Source organism: Ammospiza nelsoni, chromosome 7 (assembly GCF_027579445.1).
Source record: "Ammospiza nelsoni isolate bAmmNel1 chromosome 7, bAmmNel1.pri, whole genome shotgun sequence".
Lineage (NCBI taxonomy): Eukaryota > Metazoa > Chordata > Aves > Passeriformes > Passerellidae > Ammospiza > Ammospiza nelsoni.
The window spans coordinates 7,377,429-7,398,449 of NC_080639.1; the positions used below are offsets into that span (position 1 = coordinate 7,377,429).

At 44.1% G+C, this 21,021-nt stretch overlaps 2 protein-coding genes across 3 annotated transcripts in view; one reads left to right on the forward strand and one right to left on the reverse strand.

Annotated features, from left to right (window-relative positions):
- PCNT (pericentrin) overlaps nucleotides 1-8,088 on the reverse strand; it is a 70,388-nt gene extending 62,300 nt beyond the window's left edge. For both annotated transcript variants that reach the window (XM_059475651.1, XM_059475650.1), the window contains exons 1-4: nucleotides 7,942-8,088; nucleotides 2,613-2,810; nucleotides 1,040-1,090; nucleotides 86-262 (exon numbers count right to left, since the gene is read on the reverse strand). In XM_059475651.1, the coding sequence (XP_059331634.1) occupies nucleotides 86-262; nucleotides 1,040-1,090; nucleotides 2,613-2,810; nucleotides 7,942-7,995 (480 nt within the window). In that variant the 5' untranslated portion in view covers nucleotides 7,996-8,088. The remainder of the gene's footprint in view (nucleotides 1-85; nucleotides 263-1,039; nucleotides 1,091-2,612; nucleotides 2,811-7,941) is intronic.
- A 2,768-nt stretch (nucleotides 8,089-10,856) lies between these two features.
- On the forward strand, nucleotides 10,857-19,653 carry C7H21orf58 (chromosome 7 C21orf58 homolog). The gene is made up of 8 exons (XM_059475908.1): nucleotides 10,857-10,919; nucleotides 11,623-11,680; nucleotides 13,092-13,159; nucleotides 14,138-14,281; nucleotides 15,114-15,228; nucleotides 16,891-17,021; nucleotides 18,461-18,600; nucleotides 19,638-19,653. The coding sequence occupies exons 1-8, from the start codon at nucleotides 10,857-10,859 to the stop codon at nucleotides 19,651-19,653; spliced, it is 735 nt and encodes a 244-aa protein (XP_059331891.1).
- Nucleotides 19,654-21,021: the final 1,368 nt, after the last annotated feature.

Genomic DNA, 21,021 nt, shown 5'->3' on the forward strand with positions numbered 1-21,021 from the left:
GAAAACAACAGGTTTTTGAGGCTGAAATATTTTTAGGATTAAAATAAGGTACTATTATGCCATTCCCCAGCTCTGTGAAACACACCTGGAGCTGCATGGAATCGTTGTGCTGGGTGAGTTGGTCCTGCAGCTCATCCATCTGCACAGTGAGTCTCTCCACTGCCTCCTGTTTCTCCAGCAGCCTGCTCTCCAGCTCAGCTATCCTTGCCTGGCACACCTGAGCATCAGCCTCGCTGTACTCTGCAGAATTTATCCTAGCTTTCTTCATAAAGGGAACAGAAAAGCATTTATTCACTAAAAACACCATTTTGGGATTCATCTGAAAACAAATTCAGTTTCAAGGTTAAGTCCTGGGCAAATTCTACTTTAAAAGTAACTCAATGCTGGGACTTTGTATAACAATATATATATAAAATCCTTAAGATTTAAAAACTTCAAATTAAAAATGATCATACATTCTATGATAGTTTAAGGCAGAAAAGTAAAGTGTTGTGATTCTACAGCACCAAATGGTAGCAAGATGCCATTTTGGCATGCATTGGGATTTAAATACCTCAGGTTGTGAGGAAGGAAGCAGAATATTCCCAATTTAAACAAAGCCTTTACATCCATCTGACTGGAGAACAGTCCACCCAAATGAGAAACAATATAAAGCTCTTCAGTTAAAATTAAATTCCTGTGGCTTCTTAGGAGCAACATTGTTACAATAATCATAGAGGATACAGTATCGTGTTTGTTATTTTGAATACATTTTGTTTGTATTGTATGAAACAATGAAAAATGAACCCGTGTATCAATTGGAAGCATTGAAACATTGACACTTCTCTGGGCTAAGTCTATGATTTTACAAAACCCAACTTTCACAGCCAGTAAATGCACACACAGAGAAATGCCTGTTTTATACTATAAAATAGTGAAATCACATCAGTTTCATCATATTTGATAACAATGGTCAATTAATCATTTTAGCAACCAATTATCAGTCTTTTTTCAGCTCTATTCAGGACCTTTTACTAAAGATACAACTTTTCACACTTACTTCAGTTGCATGATCATCCAGTGACTCCCAGCTAGACAAATCAGTGCTGCCCTGGTAAATAAACAAAAAAAAAAAAAAAAAACAAACACTAAATCATACCTATTATAAATAAAAACAAGGAAAAACAGAATAATTTTGGAAGCATCTTAAGTATGAGCCAGAAAGGCCTGTGTTGTGAGAAACTGACTTTATGCTAAATCCAGCTGGTTTTTCATGGTGAAATGAACTAAACTGCAAAAAAAAAAAAAAAAAAAAAAACCAAAAACAAACAAACAAAAGTATTATAATGGCCTCTTAAATTTCAGGTTAAGCCTCAATACTGATTTGATGCTTAAGTGTTTGCCAGCTACAAGAGCAGAGGATGAAGCAATCTTTAATCTACTACTTAAAACGAGTAAACTGACAGGAGATTAATTAACAAACATGCTAAAACCATTCAGGTAACCACAAAGCAACACCTTTTTCAGACACACAGATTTAACACAGCTTGATACCTTGAAAGAGGTTTCCCCCTCACTAAAGTCACAACAAGACCAAGATGACTATGGCATTATTTGGAAAAGGCAGCCCACAGCTCTCCCTGCATTTTGAGTCTGCTGGAAGTAGTTCCCAATGATCACTGCCTCCCTGGAGGCACCCTCTCCAGGTAACCTAGAATTCCAGCTGCTTTACAAGCCAGCTATTTTGAAAAAAAGCTGCTTAGCAGCAGTAAGTGATTTTTGTTTGTTTTTTTTTCAATTTAAGCTCACACAAATGCAGCAAGGACACTGCTATGGCTGAGTGACAAAACACTGTTTTTCCTTGGTGTGTAGCTTCATAAAAGCCTTTGCAATGCTAACATTTTGTTGAAGGCATCCTGAAAGCATCAGGGATACTCTCACAACAGAAAGCAAAATAACACACAAAAATTTTATCCCCCATCATTGCAGGTTTGCAAACACATTATTTTGATGTTATTGTGGTATGTTGTGAAAACACACCAACATCTGGAGAGATGTTTTTTGGTGCAAAAGGCACAAAATTCTTTCCACAGAGAACATGACTACCTTTAAAGAGCCATCAGTACAGACATACCAAAATACATCAGACACAAGCAAAGTCACACCTTAAATCTGTGGAAGTAACATCTATGCTGGCTTTACAATAGCTGGAATAAATGATAGTTTTTCAGAAAACATTTAAGCATATTTGAGCCAGCCTAGTAATACAAAACCAAATTAATGCTGTGCATTACAAGGTCCTGGCAGCTTTTAATTCTGTTGATCTCCCAATCCAGATTTGCCATTTGATGAATTCACAGCCACAGGTCTGCCCAAAGAGAAGTCCATGGCAGCGAAAGGGGAAAAACTTTAATTTAGGAGGCTAACAGCTCCCTGGCAATAACAGCTGCCCAGGCCATGTCATGTCTTACTAAATGAGATTACTTTGTTAGAGAGTGAACTTTTCTAAGTGAAAATAACAGCAGTTCACTTACCTCTCACAAGCAGCTAGTGGCCCATGAGCTAACACTCCATGGAGTCAAACAACCACCTGCAAATGCAGCAGAGTGAAGGCAAGAAATACTAAGATTTACCTGTGCCTCTGTTGGTGCCTCTGGCAGGCTGGTGTCTCCAGCCTGAGGCTCTACGCCCTTCCCAGCATGTCTGGCTGCTACTGGGTGCTCTTCCTTCGGAAGGTCATGCGTGTGGACAGCCGAGCCCTTCCTCTTCGCCGCCTTTTTCTGCGGCTGCGCGACGTCGCCCTTTGCTTTTCGCTGTCTGAAGTAAGCAAACTGTTCAGGAAAGATTGCAAGAGGTACAGGGAGAGGTAAGCAAGGAAAAAGTAGCAGGACCACAAGATTAACACAGTCATGGGTGACAGAGCTCCTGTCTTGATCAATTATGTACATCTGCAGAAAAACTGCTTTATCTGCCTGGATAACTCACAACATACTGGATAACTGTGCCATCAAGCAACAAATCTCACACCAGCACTAAAGGCTCATTTCCACACAAGAATCAAAGTTTTACTCAGTGAAACTTCGCGTGTCAATAAGAATCCAGAATTACAGCAAGGCAAATTAATAAAGGAACCAGTTGTCAATGTAGTAGAAGCATTAGGAAAAAATAATAATTGAGCAGCTTTTCTGCAAGACCAGCAAAAACAAGGAGCCCCCTGTCATGGTGGCAGCACCAGCACACCCCTACAGATACATCTAAACAGGTCTTAGCCAGCGTAAGCTTTGAGATGAGGATTCACTTCCGCTGATTTTAATGCTCCTTCCCTGCCACCCCCTTAAGAGAACACAGCAAAACTTCTTCGCCAGAAAGCAGCCTCCAGTACATAAATAGAAAATCAATTAAGCCAGGTCATTTTAATTTCTTCTGTTGAAGAATCAGATGCTCTACTTTAGCAGGCTATCACAGCTCTACAAAGCCCCAGGGACTTGTAAAGAATGTCACTGACAATTCATTACCCAACTCTCCCTAACACCCTAAACAGCTTAAAAAGGATTATTGTTATTTTCAACTCTAGTATTGTGTTTAGGCAGCATTTCCAAGTAACATCTCCCACACAGCAGAAATCCAGACATCCTTCTGATAAGGAAGAAGACTTCAAGGTTAAAACCACAGGTTATCAAGTGCAGTGTAATATCCTTGTGATGAGACAAAACAGAGTTAACTGATGACTGGATGTAAACATCACTGCCAAGTTCTACCTGCAATTGATATGAAAAGCCACTGCTTAAGAGTTTGGTTTTCCTGTCAAACAGCCACCTTGCAGAAAAATCTTGTTCCATTCTTCTCATTCAGTTTGTGAAGAGGATCCAGTTCAGTGACCTCTCCTTACAGGAACTTCTGTCTGACAGCTTAGCTACTCAACAGGGGCACACTTACACATCTGCTGCACCCAGCAGCCTGCTTAAATGGTTCATTTGCAGAAAAACATCAATTTCTTACCAGCTGATAAAATTCTTATGTACAAAAACTTAATTTTTAAGGTTACCTTCTGTAATTCCTACAGTTAGTAATAGTGAAATGCAGATTAAGTGAAGGTTGCCAGACTTGTGCCTTTGCTAACAAGCAGAATGAATAGACCACAAAGCTGCAGTGAGACACAAATACTATCCTCTGAAACCAGGTGTCAGCTCCAGCACTTACTGATGGCACTGTGTGTTAGAAATAGCTACAGCACTCATTAACCTGATAACATGGGGAAACAGGGCAGCAGGAAACCTGCAGGAAAATGGAGAGTAGAGGAAACTGCTGAAGCAGGGAAAAAGGGAAAACAGGAGTAAAAGAAGCAGAAAAGATGAAAGCCAGAGAGAGTGGGCATTACAAAGAGCAGTTACTGATTCATGAAGGGAGACCAAGAAACTCACATTAAAATACCAAGACTTGGCATGACTGAACACCTAAACACTCTACATTTTTAAATGCACAGGTCAAAGAAAACAAAACAAAACTTATTTTGTCCCATTCACACACACTAAACATATAAACTAATAATACATGCCATGCAAAAACATCTAACTACACCAAAACTTTATGGAACTACTGGACTTGGTGGAGTGGCATGCTCCAGATTTATGGGAAAAGTTCTATTTAGAGCAATATCAGGTACTGATATTTCCAAAGCCTTTCATCAGCTACATGAAGTGTTGTTGTAAGAGAATTTCAAATTCACTGCCAGCACCAAATACTGAGTGTGAACATGAAGAAAGAAACAAGACACAACTGCCTGTGCCTTATCACAGTGAGATCCCATCATGCCTGTTTTGAAAGATTTAACTTTCCTTTTGCTCTCTAGAAGCACATGCAAAGGTGAAAGCTTCACTTTTGGCCAAGATGTAGCATTGCCACAGGAACCCTGAGAGCACTGTCCTCCACAGCACCCACAAAGACACCTTTCTACAGGTACCAAAGCACTGCAACTCCATTTCACCAGCACCCATCAGTTAAAATTTGAGGTATTACTCTATGTGCTTCAGAAATTAGTACCAAAACCAACACCCAGAGAAAACAGAACAGAGCAGAAAACCACATCAGCACCAAACAGAAACAGGTTGTTCAAATAAACATTAGTCCCGCTCCTGGATACAGCAAACATAAACAAGAAGTGCTCTTACACAAAACCAAGAAGTATTTTCTAGACCTCCCTCAAAATGATGAGGTGAGAAAACTTCCTGGAAAACCTGCACTCATTTTTCAGGTCCCAACTGTAAAATGGAAGCAGAGCAAAACTTCCCACACCTGAGGTATGGCACAGAGAGCTCTGTAATGAGAGGCACAGGTGAACAACATGCAGACTAATTAAGGTGAGGTAGAAACAAACAAGGAGAAAAAAGCAGCTCTGAATAATTAGGTTTGTTCTGTTTCTCAGTTACTAGCCTGGCTATCAGCATTGCATTTGTTACAAACAGGAATCTGAGCTACCTGATACAATCAGCACTTAGCTGCCAATTACAGTCTCCAATAAATACAACAGTTGGCATTATTATTAATATTATTAGGTGACAACTTAAATGCATCTCAAAAATGGAATTTCTATTCCTATATGAAAAAGAATAATGCAAGTGCAGGTCTGAAGAGGAGAACATTTAGATCATATTTATTTGCCAAGTCAGTGCTTAGCAGACTAAAATCTACGGATGCTAAAGATGAAATAATTCATTTTCTGGAGGGTGGGGGTGAGGCAGAAAGCCCTCAAGGGTTCCCACCTCCAGAGTGAAGCAGCATCCAACTGCAGTTACATCACTGCACAGGTTGCCACAACAGAGGCCTCTCACACACAAGCCAGCCTCACTGTGTCCCCTGCTGCCAGCAGCTCCCCTAGAGACGGCTCAGAAAGCTGATCTGGGGGGCACTGAACACTCCTGTGTCACACCAGGGATGGGATCACCTCAAGCTGCTCTAGGAAAGACAACCTGCACTTGCTCATGGTGCTTCCTCCCTTTCAAAACTGTGCTGTGTCCATGAGGAAGGGAGCACAGAGAAAACTAGAAAAATGAAAATCAGAAGAATAACAAAGAGGAAATGTCACCTGGGAGCTTTTGGGAAGCTGTCTGGTGCCCACAGTCTGCCAGCCAGGGAATAGAGCTCTGTGATATTTTCATCAGCTGAGGAAGCACCACATCTATCTCTGCCTCTCTGCAACTCTCCCTCTCCTCTCAGCATTCTGTGCAGCAGCAACACTGATTGGGCTGCTAATGATGGTTTTGTTTTTTAATGGGAAGAGAGAGATTTGGCACACAGTATAAATATAGTAAACACTATCATGGCTCTGCAGGTATAACTTGAAACTTAAGGCAAGTCCCTGTCTTTATTTTTTTCTTTTTTTTTTTTTTTTTAATGGCAAACAACAGTTTTCCAACAGGTGGGAGCTGATAACTTACTCAAGCCAAGTCTGCCACATTTTTCTAATCACAAAGAGGTCCTGCAACTGGAATTAATGTATGTTAACAGAAATGCTAACACAGGTTGTGCCATGCTAAGGTAACTCTTCAACCTTAGGAACTCCTGCTCTCAGAGCTTTTTCTTGAGCAGTTGTTTTCACAGCACAGCACAAGGCTGGGAAGGCAGGCAGATGAGAATCTGCTGAGCAGGAGCAGGCAGTGTGGAATCCATGGCAGCATCAGGGAGGGCCAGGCCAGGGATGGAGGAGCTGCACTGCCCAGCACCAGGCTGCAGCTTCAGCTCTGCTCCCTTCCACAAAAGCTCTCTTGGATTTTCTTGGGCACAGCACTGGTGGGAAGCAGCTGAAACACAAACACAGGACAGCTCCAAGCCACCTCTGACCCCACCAGCCAGACATCCAGGCTGGGTCCCTGCAGAAAGGGCAGGATCTGGAAAGATCTGATGGGTCCAAACTTCCCACAACCCTGTCTATAGCCCCCATTCCAGTCCTACTGGAATGGTGAGAACTGAAAAGCCTTATTCAGCAGGGACAACCAGAAGGGAAACATGACAAAACCAGCTCAAGACCCAGCAGAAAAGCTGAACTAAAAGCAAAATAACCAAGCACTTCCAATCAGCTCCTTGAACAACATTACCAAAACAAAGAAGTGTTTGTTTAACTGGGTTAGCACACAACCAGCGCTAAACACGTGGCTGCAGGTAACGATTACTCGGAGAATGTTGTCTTTATGTATCAGCCTCATAACTCCACACAAGTCCCTAAATATTGTCTTTATGTATCAGCCTCATCCTGTGAGCTCCACACAAGTCTCTAAATGTTGTCTTTATGTATCAGCCTCGTAACTCCACACAAGTCCCTAAATACTATCTTTATGCATCAGCCTCATCCTGTGAGCTCCACACAAGTCTCTAAATGTTGTCTTTATGTATCAGCCTCATCCTGTGAGCTCCACACAAGTCCCTACACTACACCTGAACGTTCAAGGCTTATGAAGTGTTTGCTGCTGGCGTGACTGGAAGCCACCAGAGCGAGCCCAGCTCTCTGCTCTCCCTGCGGACACACAGGCAGGGGAATGAGCCAGCCGAGCAATAACACAACACCCGTTCTTCGGGATCCTCAATCCCTTGTGCAATATTACATGTCCCAAGCACAAACAGTGAATCCAGGGCAAAAACGGGAGAGCTGGGAGTAGAAACCCCAAAAGACAACGAGAGCAGAGCCTGAATGCACATGCACAGCTGCAGCTGCTCCGTGCTGACCCGAGTTAATGTTCCCATGCCTGTGCAGCGGGATTCGCCCTGCAGGCAGCCGGCACACAGAAACACTGCCGGGCACAGCTTCTCCTGAGGAGCCACCCCACTCCGGGGACACCCCCGGGCCGAGCTCCGAGCTCGGCACGGACCCTCCACGGAGGGGAGAGAACCGGGCCAGGCTGAGGCCAAGCAGGGAGGGCCCGGCAGCGCTCTCAGCGCAGCCCCCGCCTCACCGGGACCCCTTCCCCTCACCTTAGCCCTGCCTGCCTCCAGCTTGCGCCGCCGCACCTCCTCCTGCGCCTCCATGCGGCGGCGGGGCCGGTCCGTGCCCCCCGCGCCCTCACGGCGCCGGCGGCAGCAGCAGCGCAGCGTCCGTCATGGCCGCCCCGGGCCGCTCCCCGCCCGCCGCCGCGCCGGCCGCGCCGCGAGGGGCGGGGCTTAGTGCCCATTGGCCGCAGATCATGACGCACCGAGGCTAGCGGCCAATGGCGACGGTTTTTCTCAGCCGGGCTCCGCCCACTCCCGCTAAGTGGCTGCTGGGATGCCGCGGGCAAGCCGGCGCGAATGCTGGCCCCGCCCCCTCCCGCGGCAGCCACCAATGGGAGCGTCCCGCGCCGTTTCAAAAGGGCCGCCGGCCACGCCCAGCGCGGGAGACAGCCAATGGAGAGCGCGGATTTGGAGGCGGGCAATGGAGGCGGGGCTAGGGGCGGTGCCCAATGGAGGGGCGGGGCTAAGGGCGGCCAAAGGAGGCGGGGCTGAGGACGGTGGCAAATGGAGGCGGGGCTAGGGGCGGTGCCCAATGGAGGGGCGGGGCTAAGGGCAGCCAATAGCTTGTGGGCATGGTTGGTTGTTGCTTTCCCGCCTTTTTGTTTATTTGTAAATTTTCGGCGAATGAATAAATTAATGTTCATTGGTTCTAAGGTGCATGATTCTCTGCAGTAATCAACATTCTGTGCTGTACTGGTTATTGGTTTCTCGCTCTTCATGCTGATTTGGTTGTCATTCTTTGATCCCTCAATCGTCATTTCCTTGCACATGGAGTTGTCTCCAAGTTTCCAGGCTTCTGTCTCCTCTGGAATCTTCTGTCTCCTCCAACGTCCTTGAAGGGCCATAAATTTAAGACCCCAGATGTCCAAATGTACCAACTCCCTTTTGCTCTGCTTATTGAAGCTACAACACTGCTGGCTTCTTTGTATTTTGAAATAATTGAATTATAAAAACACAGGCTTTAGTCAAATGTGTTACTCAGAGCAGTGTGCTGGATTGGCAAGCATTAAAAAGACCATCTGCCTCGAGGGCAGTGCCAAAAGACAAAGCCTGAATGATTAAATGTCTTAGTGAATTGTTCATAAACAACTTGTGTGAAAGTTTTTTTGGTTTCAATAGCTGCTCCATCATTTCCCTTAGTGGCTAATGAGGATTTCTTTCATTTCTTTAATTTCTTTCTTTTCTTGAAGATTTTTTATCAGGTTTTCTCTTCCTCATTAAGCCAAATGCTTGTGTTTTTCCAGACAAACCCCTCTCCCCGACTCCACCCCGTTCTTTGATTGTATCCTCTCATTTATTTAAAACCTGCTGGGCTGTCCTCTTTTCACCATCTACTTACTAATTAAACAAAGCCAGTTCTTTAAAGCCTTCCTTAGATGCTACATTTTTTAAATGCACCCTTTTTTTATTTTTTATTTCCTGGACTCTCTTTCCCTCTTAAACCACCATGTCCAAAAATGAGCACAGTGTCCAGACTGTGACTTCAGCCCTGCTAAATAGAGCAGAATAATGATGTCCTGTGAGGTGCATGTAACACACCTGTTATTCTTTTATAGGATAAAATTTGTCTGGTTTTTCTGTTTTGAATCCTCATTTTTAAGTGTGATCCCTTGTCTGGGATTCAGTGTTAGCTCCAGATCCCTTCCAGCCAGATTTTGTGTGTGGCTGGCACATTCCTGGCACCACATTAATGAAAAGGTTGTAAGATGTCCCAGGAGTAAGGATCACAATGTGACCAAGTGTGGAAAAAAGAGAAAAGAAGGGAAAGAGAGATCCTTTAGCAGGTTTGCTGCCAACTGCCTTTTAATTTAATTTTTTTAATTTTTTTTTTTCCCCATTGCTGGATTTCCTCTGGGATATCTGTCACATCAAGCACAAACTTCTCTTCATTTCCTCTTTAGTAAATTCAGTTGCTTCACACTATACTTATGTACACATATGTATGTGTATATTCTTATATACACACAGTATATGGTGCTATACTTTTAATGCAATACTTACACCTGGTTCTTTTTGCCAAACTCCCTTGTAACTCTCTATTCATACTGCAGCAAAGGCTCTAGAAATTCAGCTCTTAGGGGCACTCTGGTAAACCAGTTGGTGGTAAAATAATCAGCTCAATATTCAGCAGCAATCAAAAAGGGATGGGTTTCTTTCCTGGAAGCACAGAAGCAAACTACACTGGTGCAGTTTACAGGCATAACTAGCAAACTCCTTGTCAAAGGCTGCAGCAGCTGCTCAGATGGAGATGTGACAGAAAGATTTTGTGGGGTTTGCAAGTACAGAAATGGCCTCAGAGTTTGTTTCCCAGGAGAGCTGCTGGCTGGTGAGAGGATTTTCTGGCCTTGTTTCAAAGAACCATTGGTTTTTATTTCTTTTTTTTTTTTTTTTTCTCTTGTCCACCAATGCGCTAGGCATTTGCTTTACCCAAGGTACGCAAGCTCCTGTGCCTGGAGATGAAATTGTTTATGTTACCTGTTGAGACTATAAACTTAGCAACCAGGCACGAACCTCTGAGCTAATTAAAAGTCTCTAACAACACAGAGCACAGGCTTAGTGATGCTGCCAGGGGAAGGATAGCAACCATTAGGAACAGAAAAATAAATATTCAGCCTCAGCTGCCTTCCTGTGAGCGTCACAACCTGCAGCACAGAAGTATGTGGGGAGAAATGGCAGGAAAAGCTGTGTGTGTGACTTTGTGAATGCCTGTACTCGTTCTGATCTAGGAGTGAAATGGAAGCTTTTAGCTGCTTCTCTCAATTTCTGCTCATCTTGTGTTATTGGTTTTTAATAATGGAATTATTCTGTGAAGGTTGTGGAGGGGAAAAAATGAGCACTGAAGACCTATCTGCCTCTGTTTATCTTTTTAACCTGATTTTGCCTGCCTGCTCTTCCAGGAGATGATGGCAGATCCTTCAGTGGTGGATCAGCTGACACGGCTGAAACTCAAACTCCTAGAAAAGGTAAGGGAATCATTCTGCAGGGTCACCTTTGCTCTGCTTTTTGCTCTTGCATGTTGAAGCATTAACACTAAATTTTAACATAAATTTATGATGTTATAGAATCATTTTACTGAGATACACTGAGGAGTGCTACTACTCACTGTCGCTTTCTTAAATAACATTCTGCAAGTTTACATGGACCTACAGTAAATTAAATTGTCTTTGGTTTTATGGGAGAGGTCAACAGTTAGAGATTTTAACTGGGAGATGTCACCAGTTAGCTCAAAGCCAGTTTGAGCTGGGACAGATAAAGTTTAGGAGTACATCTTGAGTAAAGAAAATCCCAGATTGTTGTAAGGCAATTTTATGTCTGTTTTCACATAAGATGTGTTGCCTGGTCAGACCCTTGCTGAATCAAGAGTCCAAACTCAACATTATCAAGTTCTTCATGTGATGCAGCTCTCTGCCCTACAAAATAAATTAAGTCTTCTGATTCACCATGCTATCAGTTTTAAGATCTGGAATGGCCTGGACAGTTGGAAGCATCACTATTCTTTACTGTAACTGGATTTGTAATTAAGCATTTCATATTTCTTTAAGAACCACCATTTTTCTCCACTCCTGCTCTATTTCCTCCATCCCAAACTTGTGCCATAAGCTTGGGAATCCTTGTGAGCTCCTCTGCCTGACTTATAACCAGTTCTGGTTATGGTTCTGCCAACAGAGACTAGAAAATGAACAGGAGAACCTAGAGAAGATGGATTTGTCTCTCCCAGCTGCAAGTAAGAGAAACATTTGTTCTAATTTTAGGCATATTTTGGAAAGGGCTTGCTTATGTTCTCAGGCATGAGTTCCTCAGGAGATGATCCCCTCTTTCCCCTTCATCTGTGAGGTAATTGCTTTTTATCTTTTGAATTTCTTCAGCTATTTTTTTTTCCCTGAGCAAGGGCAGTGAACAACCAGCTGAGCACTCACATCAGATGCCTTCCTGCCCAGGAAAGGTTGGTCTTATCCTGTGCAGCCTCTCAGCTGGAGCAAAGTGATCCTGATCCAGTTTGTCCTAGCTCTTACACCTAGGAGTACACCCTGGTGTAGTTTGCTTGGCTTGGGTGAAAAGGCAGGAGGAACCCTGTTGTAGTTTGCTTGGCCTTCTGAAAAGGCAGGAGGAACACTTAATTTCTTTGCATGGCACATGCACTGTTTATATTGTCTATGGATTCGAGGCCACCAAGAGAAGCTCTTTGATATTTCTACATTGTACTGTGGGTTCCTATTCATTGATCTGATGCACAGATAGTTGGAATTTTCTAAGGCTGTGGCCACTTTTAAAAATCCCCTAGAACAATTTACAGTTTCAAAATACAAACTGGTGCTTTGCAGAGCAGATGCCAGGCGTGGCTCCAAGGTATATGAGAACATTCTTGCTTATCTTCATTTCAAAATCAGCCACGTGTGGCATGAACTGAAAAGGAAGCTGATGCAGAACAAAATGGAAGCAGAAAAGTTGATATTCAAACCAGATTTGATGGAGCTGTTACTACAGACAGGCGTCCTCTGCATGCACAGGGCACATCTAGAAACCTTCAGCCTGAAATGGATTCCTAAACCAGGAGGTTAAAAGAAGGCTTTAAAGAGCAACCTTAAGAGTTTATTTTCAGAGGGGTTTTGCCTTTGCAGAGCTGCTGAGCAGCTGTGGCTGCACATGGCATAAAGTCATTATCCACGCACGTATTTGACAAGAAAAGCAGCCCAAGTCTTTTGTGGAGGAACTCAAGCTGGTGAAGCAGAGCAACACTGAGTCCCCAGGCACGTGCAAAGGGGAGTCCCTTTATTGCAGAAACCAGATCTTTGTGAGCAGTTAGGCCTTTACTTTTCACAGTTTAAAATTATAACAGACATAGCCCAACCAACCACCATACACCACAATGTGAGCACATCATGGCTATCTAACTTCTTTTTCTACTCCTAATTCAGCTCAGTCACTTTCCCACAGTCCTCTTCTGCTTCTCCAAATAGCATTCCTGAGCCATGATTTTAAAAAGGTAACAAGCCCTTATTTTGTAAGGCTTTACCCATATGCAGCATCCAGCTATGCAATAACACATTTTCCACATTGATATCGTAACACAGGTGCTGTAATAGCTCTGTCTTTGTGATCCTTTGGGGAGATAATGGCAACTCTTCCTCTTGCAGGGAACAGACCTCAGGACCTGCTCCAAAGTGCCCTGAGGCAAAGGAGAAATCTGCTGCAGGAGCTCAGGGTAAGAGCAATTCCCTGCACATCCACTGCTGATGTGGGCTCAGGGTTTTCCTGGCTTTTAATTCTGGGGCTGGGCAGGGTTTAGTGCTCTGCTGCTTTGGGATATAAAGGCTGGGCCAGCTAATCAGGGAAGGAGCCTGGAGAGCAGCTTGGCTCCTCTCACTGCAGCTGAGGGAGCTTGCACCTGCTTCAGGCGCTGAAGTGGGGTGATTCTGCTTCTCTTGAATCTGCTGCATCATAAACTTTCTGTGCCAGAAGGCGAAGAAGGGATTTTTAGCCATGCCAAAGTAGAGACAATAGTAGTTGTTAGTTATTCCTAGCTTGTGGAGGATACCAACTATTGTTGCAGACATCTTTTATGAAAAATCCTTTCCTTAGGATTTTGCCTCCTGAGAAGCTGGGAGGCCTCAGGAACAAAATGTAAACAATGATTATCTGCTGCTGTGGAATGCAACAGGTGCATCTGTGATTGGCTCATGTTGGATGTTTTAATTAATGGCCAATCAGAGTGAGCTGGCTCAGACTCTGTCTGAGCCACAAGCCTTTGTTATCATTCCTTCCTATTCTATTCTTAGCTAGCCTTCAGATGAAATACTTTCTTCTATTCTTTTAGTATAGTTTTAATGTAACATATATCATAAATTAATAAATCAAGCCTCCTGAAACATGGAGTCAGATCCTCATCTCTTCCCTCAACCTGAGACCCCTGTGAACACTGTCACCAACTATTATTGAAATGTTTTCCCAGACTTTTGGCAGCTTGTTCTGTGCATTTTTTTCCCCCCAATCTTTTTTGCTTGTGCTTCAAGATCTGTGGCAAGGAAAAATTTCTTTATGCTTTTGCAGGCATTGGCAGTGCCCTTGCTGCAGGTTCCTAGGGGCTGATCCCATTTAGTCCAGGGAGCGTAACCATAATGTCTGCCTTGCTGTGACCAGGTTTTCTTTAAGAAAATGAAAAAAACAATACTTGACTTTGCAGGAGCAGCACCTTCTGGAGGAGCTTTCACAGCCACCTGCACCAGATGGGGGACACTGCCATGACCACAGAGCTGCCCTGCCACAAATCTACCAGATCCCTTTTCCAGCTTCCCCAGTGGAGCCACCAAGGATTATCCAGCAGACAGTAAGGATTATCTCCTAGAAAACACCACCAGCACTGTGCCAGACTGGGCTGGCAATCATTTGGGAGCTGTATGGGATTGCTCATCCCACAAAAAAGGAAGATTTGCCCATTGCTTTTTTATGGGACCCTTGCAGCGAAACCTAAGGGGAAAAAAAGGGAAAACCTTATTTGCCATCTTACAAATAAGGCCCAAAATTAACAATGGGAGTGGTTTACTCTTGGAGCAAGATGGCAAAAGGAGTGGCAGGGCTGCCCACACTCCAGCCTGGACATTCAGCCACTTTCTAATGCACATCACTGCCTGCTCAGGCAGCCCACAGCCCCAACAGCTTCTCCATGAGGATCCCAGAGTTTTCCTGAAGCCTGGGCAGATGACACCTGTTCCCATAGCTGGGGGAGTGTCACAGACATGTTTGATGAAAAATCCTTTCCTTAGGATTTTTCCTCCTGAGAAGCTGGGAGGCCTCAGGAGCAAAATGTAAACAATGATTATCTGCTGCTGTGGAATGCAACAGGTGCATCTGTGACTGGTCTCATGTGGTTGTTTCTAATTAATGGCCAATCACAGTCCAGCTGGCTTGGACAGAGAGTCTCAGACAGAGCCTTTATCATTCCTTCTTTTTCTATTCTTAGCCAGCCTTCTGATGAAATCCTTTCTTCTATCCTTTTAGTATAATTTAATATAATATATATAATAACATAATAAATCAGCCTTCTGCAACATGGAGTCAGATCCTCATCTCTTCCCTCATCCTGGGACCCCTGTGAACACCACCACAGGGGAGCTGGCCAGAACCAAGCCTGACTTGTCCATTTTCCCTTCCTGTTGCAGATGCCAGCTCAGCCTGCCACCATCATCCAGCAGCTGCCTCAGCCCTCCCCTGTGATCACCCAGATCCCCCCAGCCCAGCCCTTGGCAGCCCCCCGCCCTGGGAGCATCAAGGAAGGTGAGAAACCCTCCATAGAGCAGCAGCTCCTGCCACCAGGCCTGGCAGGGGACATGGCATGGGCTCCAAGCTCCCCAGGGATGTGCTGTTTAATGAGCTGCTGCGGCTTGGGGAGTTGTGGTTTGTGAGTGGAATGGGTAGCAGTTGTGAAAGCATTCAGTTGTGAAACTCTTACGACTAAAACTAAAGAAGAAGGAACTTCAAACTCTAGAGGAGATTGGGAAAGCAGAACAGCTCAACTCGTGGCACTGAGTAATATGAACAAGGTGAAAGTCATTCACATGGGTGACTCCAGAACTGGCAAACAGGCTTCTAAAATCTGGTTTTATTCTTTTGTTCCTTCCTAACCTGCTGTTCAATCTCCTCAGGCTTTTGTTTGTACCCTGTGTTTGGAAATGAGACAGAACATCGGAAAGTGTTGTTCTAAATATAGTGCAATGCCAATAAAAGTTTGTTTCTAAACATAGGTGGGTGCTACTGTGAAATGATACATGAAATAAAACCTGGGACAATTTCCCTGGCTCAGCCTTCAGCCAAAGTTTCATCCTACCCAGGAATCCTCAGTCATGGAACTGCAGTATTTCACAGCTCATACTTCACCTAAGTATCTGGATTTTCAAACCAGAGTTTCTTTTCATAACCAAAATAGTCCAAATCCACTCAGGACTTCTCTGATGCTGCTACGTATGAACTACTTTTTGTATGATCAGTAAAAAGGAAAATGAGAGTTGCCTTCATTATTTTCTCCCTTCTTTTTTTCTCCCCTCTCCCTCTTCACTCCTCCCCAAGTGAATTAGTTACACTGCACAAGTCCTTTGTATCCCAGAGATCCTGTAAGGAGATTTGATGTGCATGAAATGAGAGATTGAGGCTTGGACTTGATGATGTTAGAGGTCTTTTCCATCCTTTTCTATTCCATGAGCCAGTGGGCTCTCACTCAAGGTGGCACTGCACCATCACATAAGACATGGGAATAGGAATAACAGTGTTTTACTAGGAAAATTTTAAAAATAGTACAAAAAACTAGAAAATAAACTACTGGCAGAGGTAGAATATGACTTGGCACTGTTGGTTAGGGTGTTGGTAGCAGTTTTGATTAAATGGTGGCTGTAGTTTTCTTGGAGTGACAGATGTGGTTTTGTCAAAGCAGTGATTCTGTAGAAGGGTGTACGTTTGTTTTCAAAGGTCTGGTGGTGGTGTAGGTGGGTTTGGTATTTTTCTGGGAATCTAGTGGAGAAGATAAGTTGTTCTTTTGGGAATTTAGTGGGAAAAGGGTGTCTCTGTTGTTCTAAGTCTCAGATTATATTTAGGTAGGGATGTTTGACTCTTCTTTCTGGGTGGAGCACCTTACAATGGGATGATGTAAGTTTTACCAGCTGTGCAGGGACACTCAGTGGCCTATTAATAGAAGAGATCTCTCTGGAGGGAGGATGGGTTGTGGAAGAGATAAAAGAAACTGCCCAATCAACAGAAGAGAACTGCCCTACTCCTAATAGATGGCAAAGAGAATACACACATAGCTTACAGCTCAGGAAAGTGTGCCCCCTTTCAGCTGCTTTGCCTCTGTGGCAGTGCCCACTCTGTGCTGGAGGACTCTCTTTATAATTTTGCCTCTGCTGCTTGTCAGCTGTGGATAAAGCTCTTGCTCTTTTCTCTCCCCAGACATGGTGGAGATGATGCTGATGCAGAACGCTCAGATGCACCAGATCTTGATGCAGAACATGATGCTGAAGGCTCTGCCACCAGCCCTGCTCACACAGCCTGGGGGGGCAATGGCTCATGTCCCCCAGCAGGTAACAAACAACACCCAGGCCTGGCCAAAGCACACAGGGAGAGAGCTGGGAGAGCCAGAGCACTGGGGAGGACAATGAAAGGAAAGATGGCAGAGCAAGAGCATGCCCTGATGGCCACCTTCCTCTCCAGGCCGTCCTGGCATGCTGCATTTCACTGACATCAATTAATGGAATAAACTGGGGGGAGTGGGGTCTGAGGGTCAGGTGAAATCTGAAGTCACCAAGTGTTCTTGGACCTTCTGTACTGGAACCTGCAGAATCTCCTCCAGATAGATCCTAAAAATCTTCCTTTCCCAGGGGGTGGCTGAGTGGAACCCTGCCCCCCTCCATGAGGGGCACAGGTTTCTGCCCCAAAAGACCTCAAATAAACATTTAAAATAACTATATGTATAGTTATATATAACTGTTATATATATATATATATATATAATTATATATATAATTATATATATAACAGTTATGTAGTTATAGTTTTATAGTTGTATAAATATTATATATAAATGTATATTTATATATTAATTATATTATATTTATGTATCATATTATATTTTATATTATTATAATATATATTATTTGTATAATATAATATATTATAATATATTATTATTTTATATTATATATATTGTTTATGATATTATATTTATATAACTTTATAGTTATCTACATATTATATATAAATATATAACATTTATATAACTATAAAAACAAAAAGCGTCAAGCAATTGAACCCCTTACCCAAACTCTCAAAAACCCATCTACAATAAAGTTCCTAAAAATAAAAACCAACAAATGCCGATTGCCACCTCAACAATGCACCGCCAACAGTACCAAACAAATCAAGATGCTGTAATCCCCACCCACAAAATAATCCATAAGCTAAAAAAGCAAAAGATAGTCAGCAAAACCCACTCACCCTTCAACAGCCCCATTTAACCTGTGCATAAATCTAAATAATAAAAAAAATCTAAAATAATAAAAATTAACTATAGACTTCCATGCATTAAATAAAATAACCACTAAGCACTGCTGTACCAAATATACTAAAACTGTCACTATAGGGAACAAAACAACACTGCTGTTATCAAGGTGAAAAAAGGGAAGTTTTATTTTCTCACTTCAACATTTATAGATTTCCAAAACTGACAGTGGATTGGAGGGTGAAAGTGCCACCTCTCCAATGACACTGGGTAAACCAAAAGCCTATCAAATTTCTCCTCTTCTATAAAAGAATGCAAAACAATGAGTTATTTACAGGAAGCGTGTGAGCAAGTTTGTTACAAGAATGCAAACATCAGAAGGCTTGGAAGAACTTAAAAAATCAGGCGACAAAACTCCCACACAAACTTAAATCCAAACCAGCCAAGTAGTACGGCCACTATGGATGTTGCCACCGCGTTTTTCTCCATTCCCAAGCCACCCTTTGTCTGTGTCTCTCCAAGAAGGACCTGCAGCTTGCTGTGAAGGCAGAGAGACCCAAGGCGCCTGTGGTGCACCACCACCACCATTACCCTCCCGCGGCGGTGTTCCCAGTGCCCCCCAGCACAGAACAGCCCTGGACCAGCGCCTCTGCCCGGCCTCTGTGAGTCAACATGCTCCTGCAGCCCTTTCCCTGCCCAGCTGGGCTGCCAAGGCAGACTGGGGGATAAATGCGGGCACCTGACAAGGGGGAGCATCACAGAGATCCCCCACCCTGCCTTTTGTGTCCCCCACCCTGCTTTTGGATCTCCCACCCTGCTTTTTTGGGTGTCCCTGTGAACCCAGCAGTCACCTGCCACATAAATCGGGGATGGGGAAGTCCTAAAGGTCCCAGCAGGGTTTATGTTCTCAAAGCACTGCTGGGACATTTGCTCATCAGAGATTCCTGGGAAAATAAAAAAAAACCCAAACAACCAGCTAAGAAAATTGGTACAAAGGGAGGGGAGTATCAGAAATAATGCTGAGCCTTTGCCACAAGCTCGTGCTTGCAGCTGGAGGGGGTGGGTTTAAAGTGCAGAAATGGCTGATTTCTGCCTTGAACTTCTCCCCAGGATGCTCCCAAATCCATAGAGCCCTTGAGCCTTGTGCACAGCCAGCTCCTCCAGGGGCTCACTTGCTTTGTGCCTCCTCTGAGCCTGCCCTGCTTGGCTTCCTAAGTGCTGGGAAGTCCTTACATGTCAAGGCTGGTGAAGAAATTCCCCTTTCTAGAGCCTGGAAGGTGGGGGTGACATGGGAACTCCACTTTTATTCCTGTCCATGGCTCTTTCAGAGCCTCAGTGAACAGGAGAACAGGGCACGGGTGACCTGCTGGCAGGGGTGTCTGCACAGCCCTCTTTAGCAGGGGATTTGAATTCCTGAACAGATTATTTCCCTAATGGGATTACAAGGGATGAGCATTTCTACCTATTTCCCCTTGGCATGGGTTTGTAATCTGAGCCAGTAAAGAACCCCTGGCTCCTGTCAGCATCAGTGCAATTCCCTGCAGACATCAGGAGGTCTTGTCATGGCCTTTAAACTTTGCTCTTCCTCTTCCTCAGCTGCCTGCCACCACAAGGCATGAGACCAAACACTTTGGTTTTTTTGCAGTTGCAGCACTATGGGCTGTTACTAAACACAATAACCCTGTTTTTCTTGTTGCAGGTGGCCCACATACTGACAGTACAGGATCCTCTGCAAGTGCACCAGAGCCTTTGTAAAACCAATAAAATCCTGCTGTTCTTCCTCAGCCGTTGACATGTCTTTTTCTTGAGCACTTTTCCCTCCTGTACTTTTCCCCAGAGGACAGGCTTTAATCCATGCCCATGTTATCCTGTTCATTTTAGTTTTATTTATGACTTCTTGAAAGGCTCACATGGAGTTATTATCAGGCAACACTTTTTCATGCTCTCAGCAGCCTGGTTTTGTTTAATATAGAAAGATGAATGATGATTTTATAGCACTTTCTCAATATATTCCCACCTTCTGTTTTTAGAGTGGAGAACATCTGTACACTGGGTTTGCTTGCTGCAGTTTTTGAGTGAGCCTGATTAAGAAAACCCAGGGACCTAAATTCTTCATTTTGGAATGAAGAAAAGATAGTAACTATCGCTGCTGGAAGCTGTCTGTGTTCCAAAAACAATTAATGAATAATTTATTTACTATGCAATGCCTCCCTTGCTCTTTGCCCTCTCTGCTCTGTTGTCTTTGAGATTCTAACTTCTCTACCTGAAAGTTGTGAGTTTGGGTTGACTATTAGGAAGAAATTCTTGACTGGAAACATTGTCAGGCATTGGAAGAGGCTGTCCAGGGAAGCACTTGAGCACTGCCCCATCCCTGTAGGTCTTTGATAGCCACACAGATGTGGCATTTAGGGTCATAGGGGTTGTGTTCTTAGAGGGCTTTTTCTACTTTTTCTACCTTAATGATTCTCTGAGCCAAATCTGCTGGGGCCTGGCAGGTTTAGCAATAAATTGTACTTGGTGATACAAACATCTGCAGTTTCACTGTCTGCTGTTTAATTATTGTATTTGGCTCTAATTGGCTCCTCCCTTTGCAATGCTTACTGTGGGCAGCACTGGCTCAGCAGGGCGTTTCCATGTGAAATGATGCCTGCAGAGCATTTCCATGTGAAATGATGCCTGCCTTAGCCTTGTCTAAGTCCTGGAAAGCTTCTGCAGAGCAGGCATGAGCTCTCTCATAAGCATCCCACCCCAAAACCCTGAGCCACACACACACAGCCTCCTTGGATGAGAGATGTACTCAAAGATGGGATGAGGTTCCTGGGCAAGAAGTGTGGCTCTCATCCCACCCCAAAACCCTGAGCCACACACACACAGAGCTTCCTTGGAGGAGGGATGTCCTCAAAGATGGGATGAGGCTCCTGGGAGAGCAGCGTGGCTCAATCCCAGCCTAAGGAGAGGTTTCAGAAGTCGCCCCGCATTGTCCCACCAGTGCTTCTGCAGTTTCATCCCAGTGAAGCACCAGCAAAAGCCTGGCCCATGCAAGCTCTCCTCCTGCTCTGTGTGCATTCCTTGGAGACTGCAGG

What these genes read in the sequence shown, in the direction of transcription:
- C7H21orf58 (XM_059475908.1), top strand. Translation starts at nt 10,857, where the DNA reads ATGATGGCAGATCCTTCAGTGGTGGATCAGCTGACACGGCTGAAACTC. An exon ending in TTTGTCTCTCCCAGCTGCAA is followed by an intron (nt 11,681 to 13,091) that starts GTAAGAGAAACA and finishes TTCCTCTTGCAG; the next exon opens with GGAACAGACCTCAGGACCTG. An exon ending in ATCTGCTGCAGGAGCTCAGG is followed by an intron (nt 13,160 to 14,137) that starts GTAAGAGCAATT and finishes TTGACTTTGCAG; the next exon opens with GAGCAGCACCTTCTGGAGGA.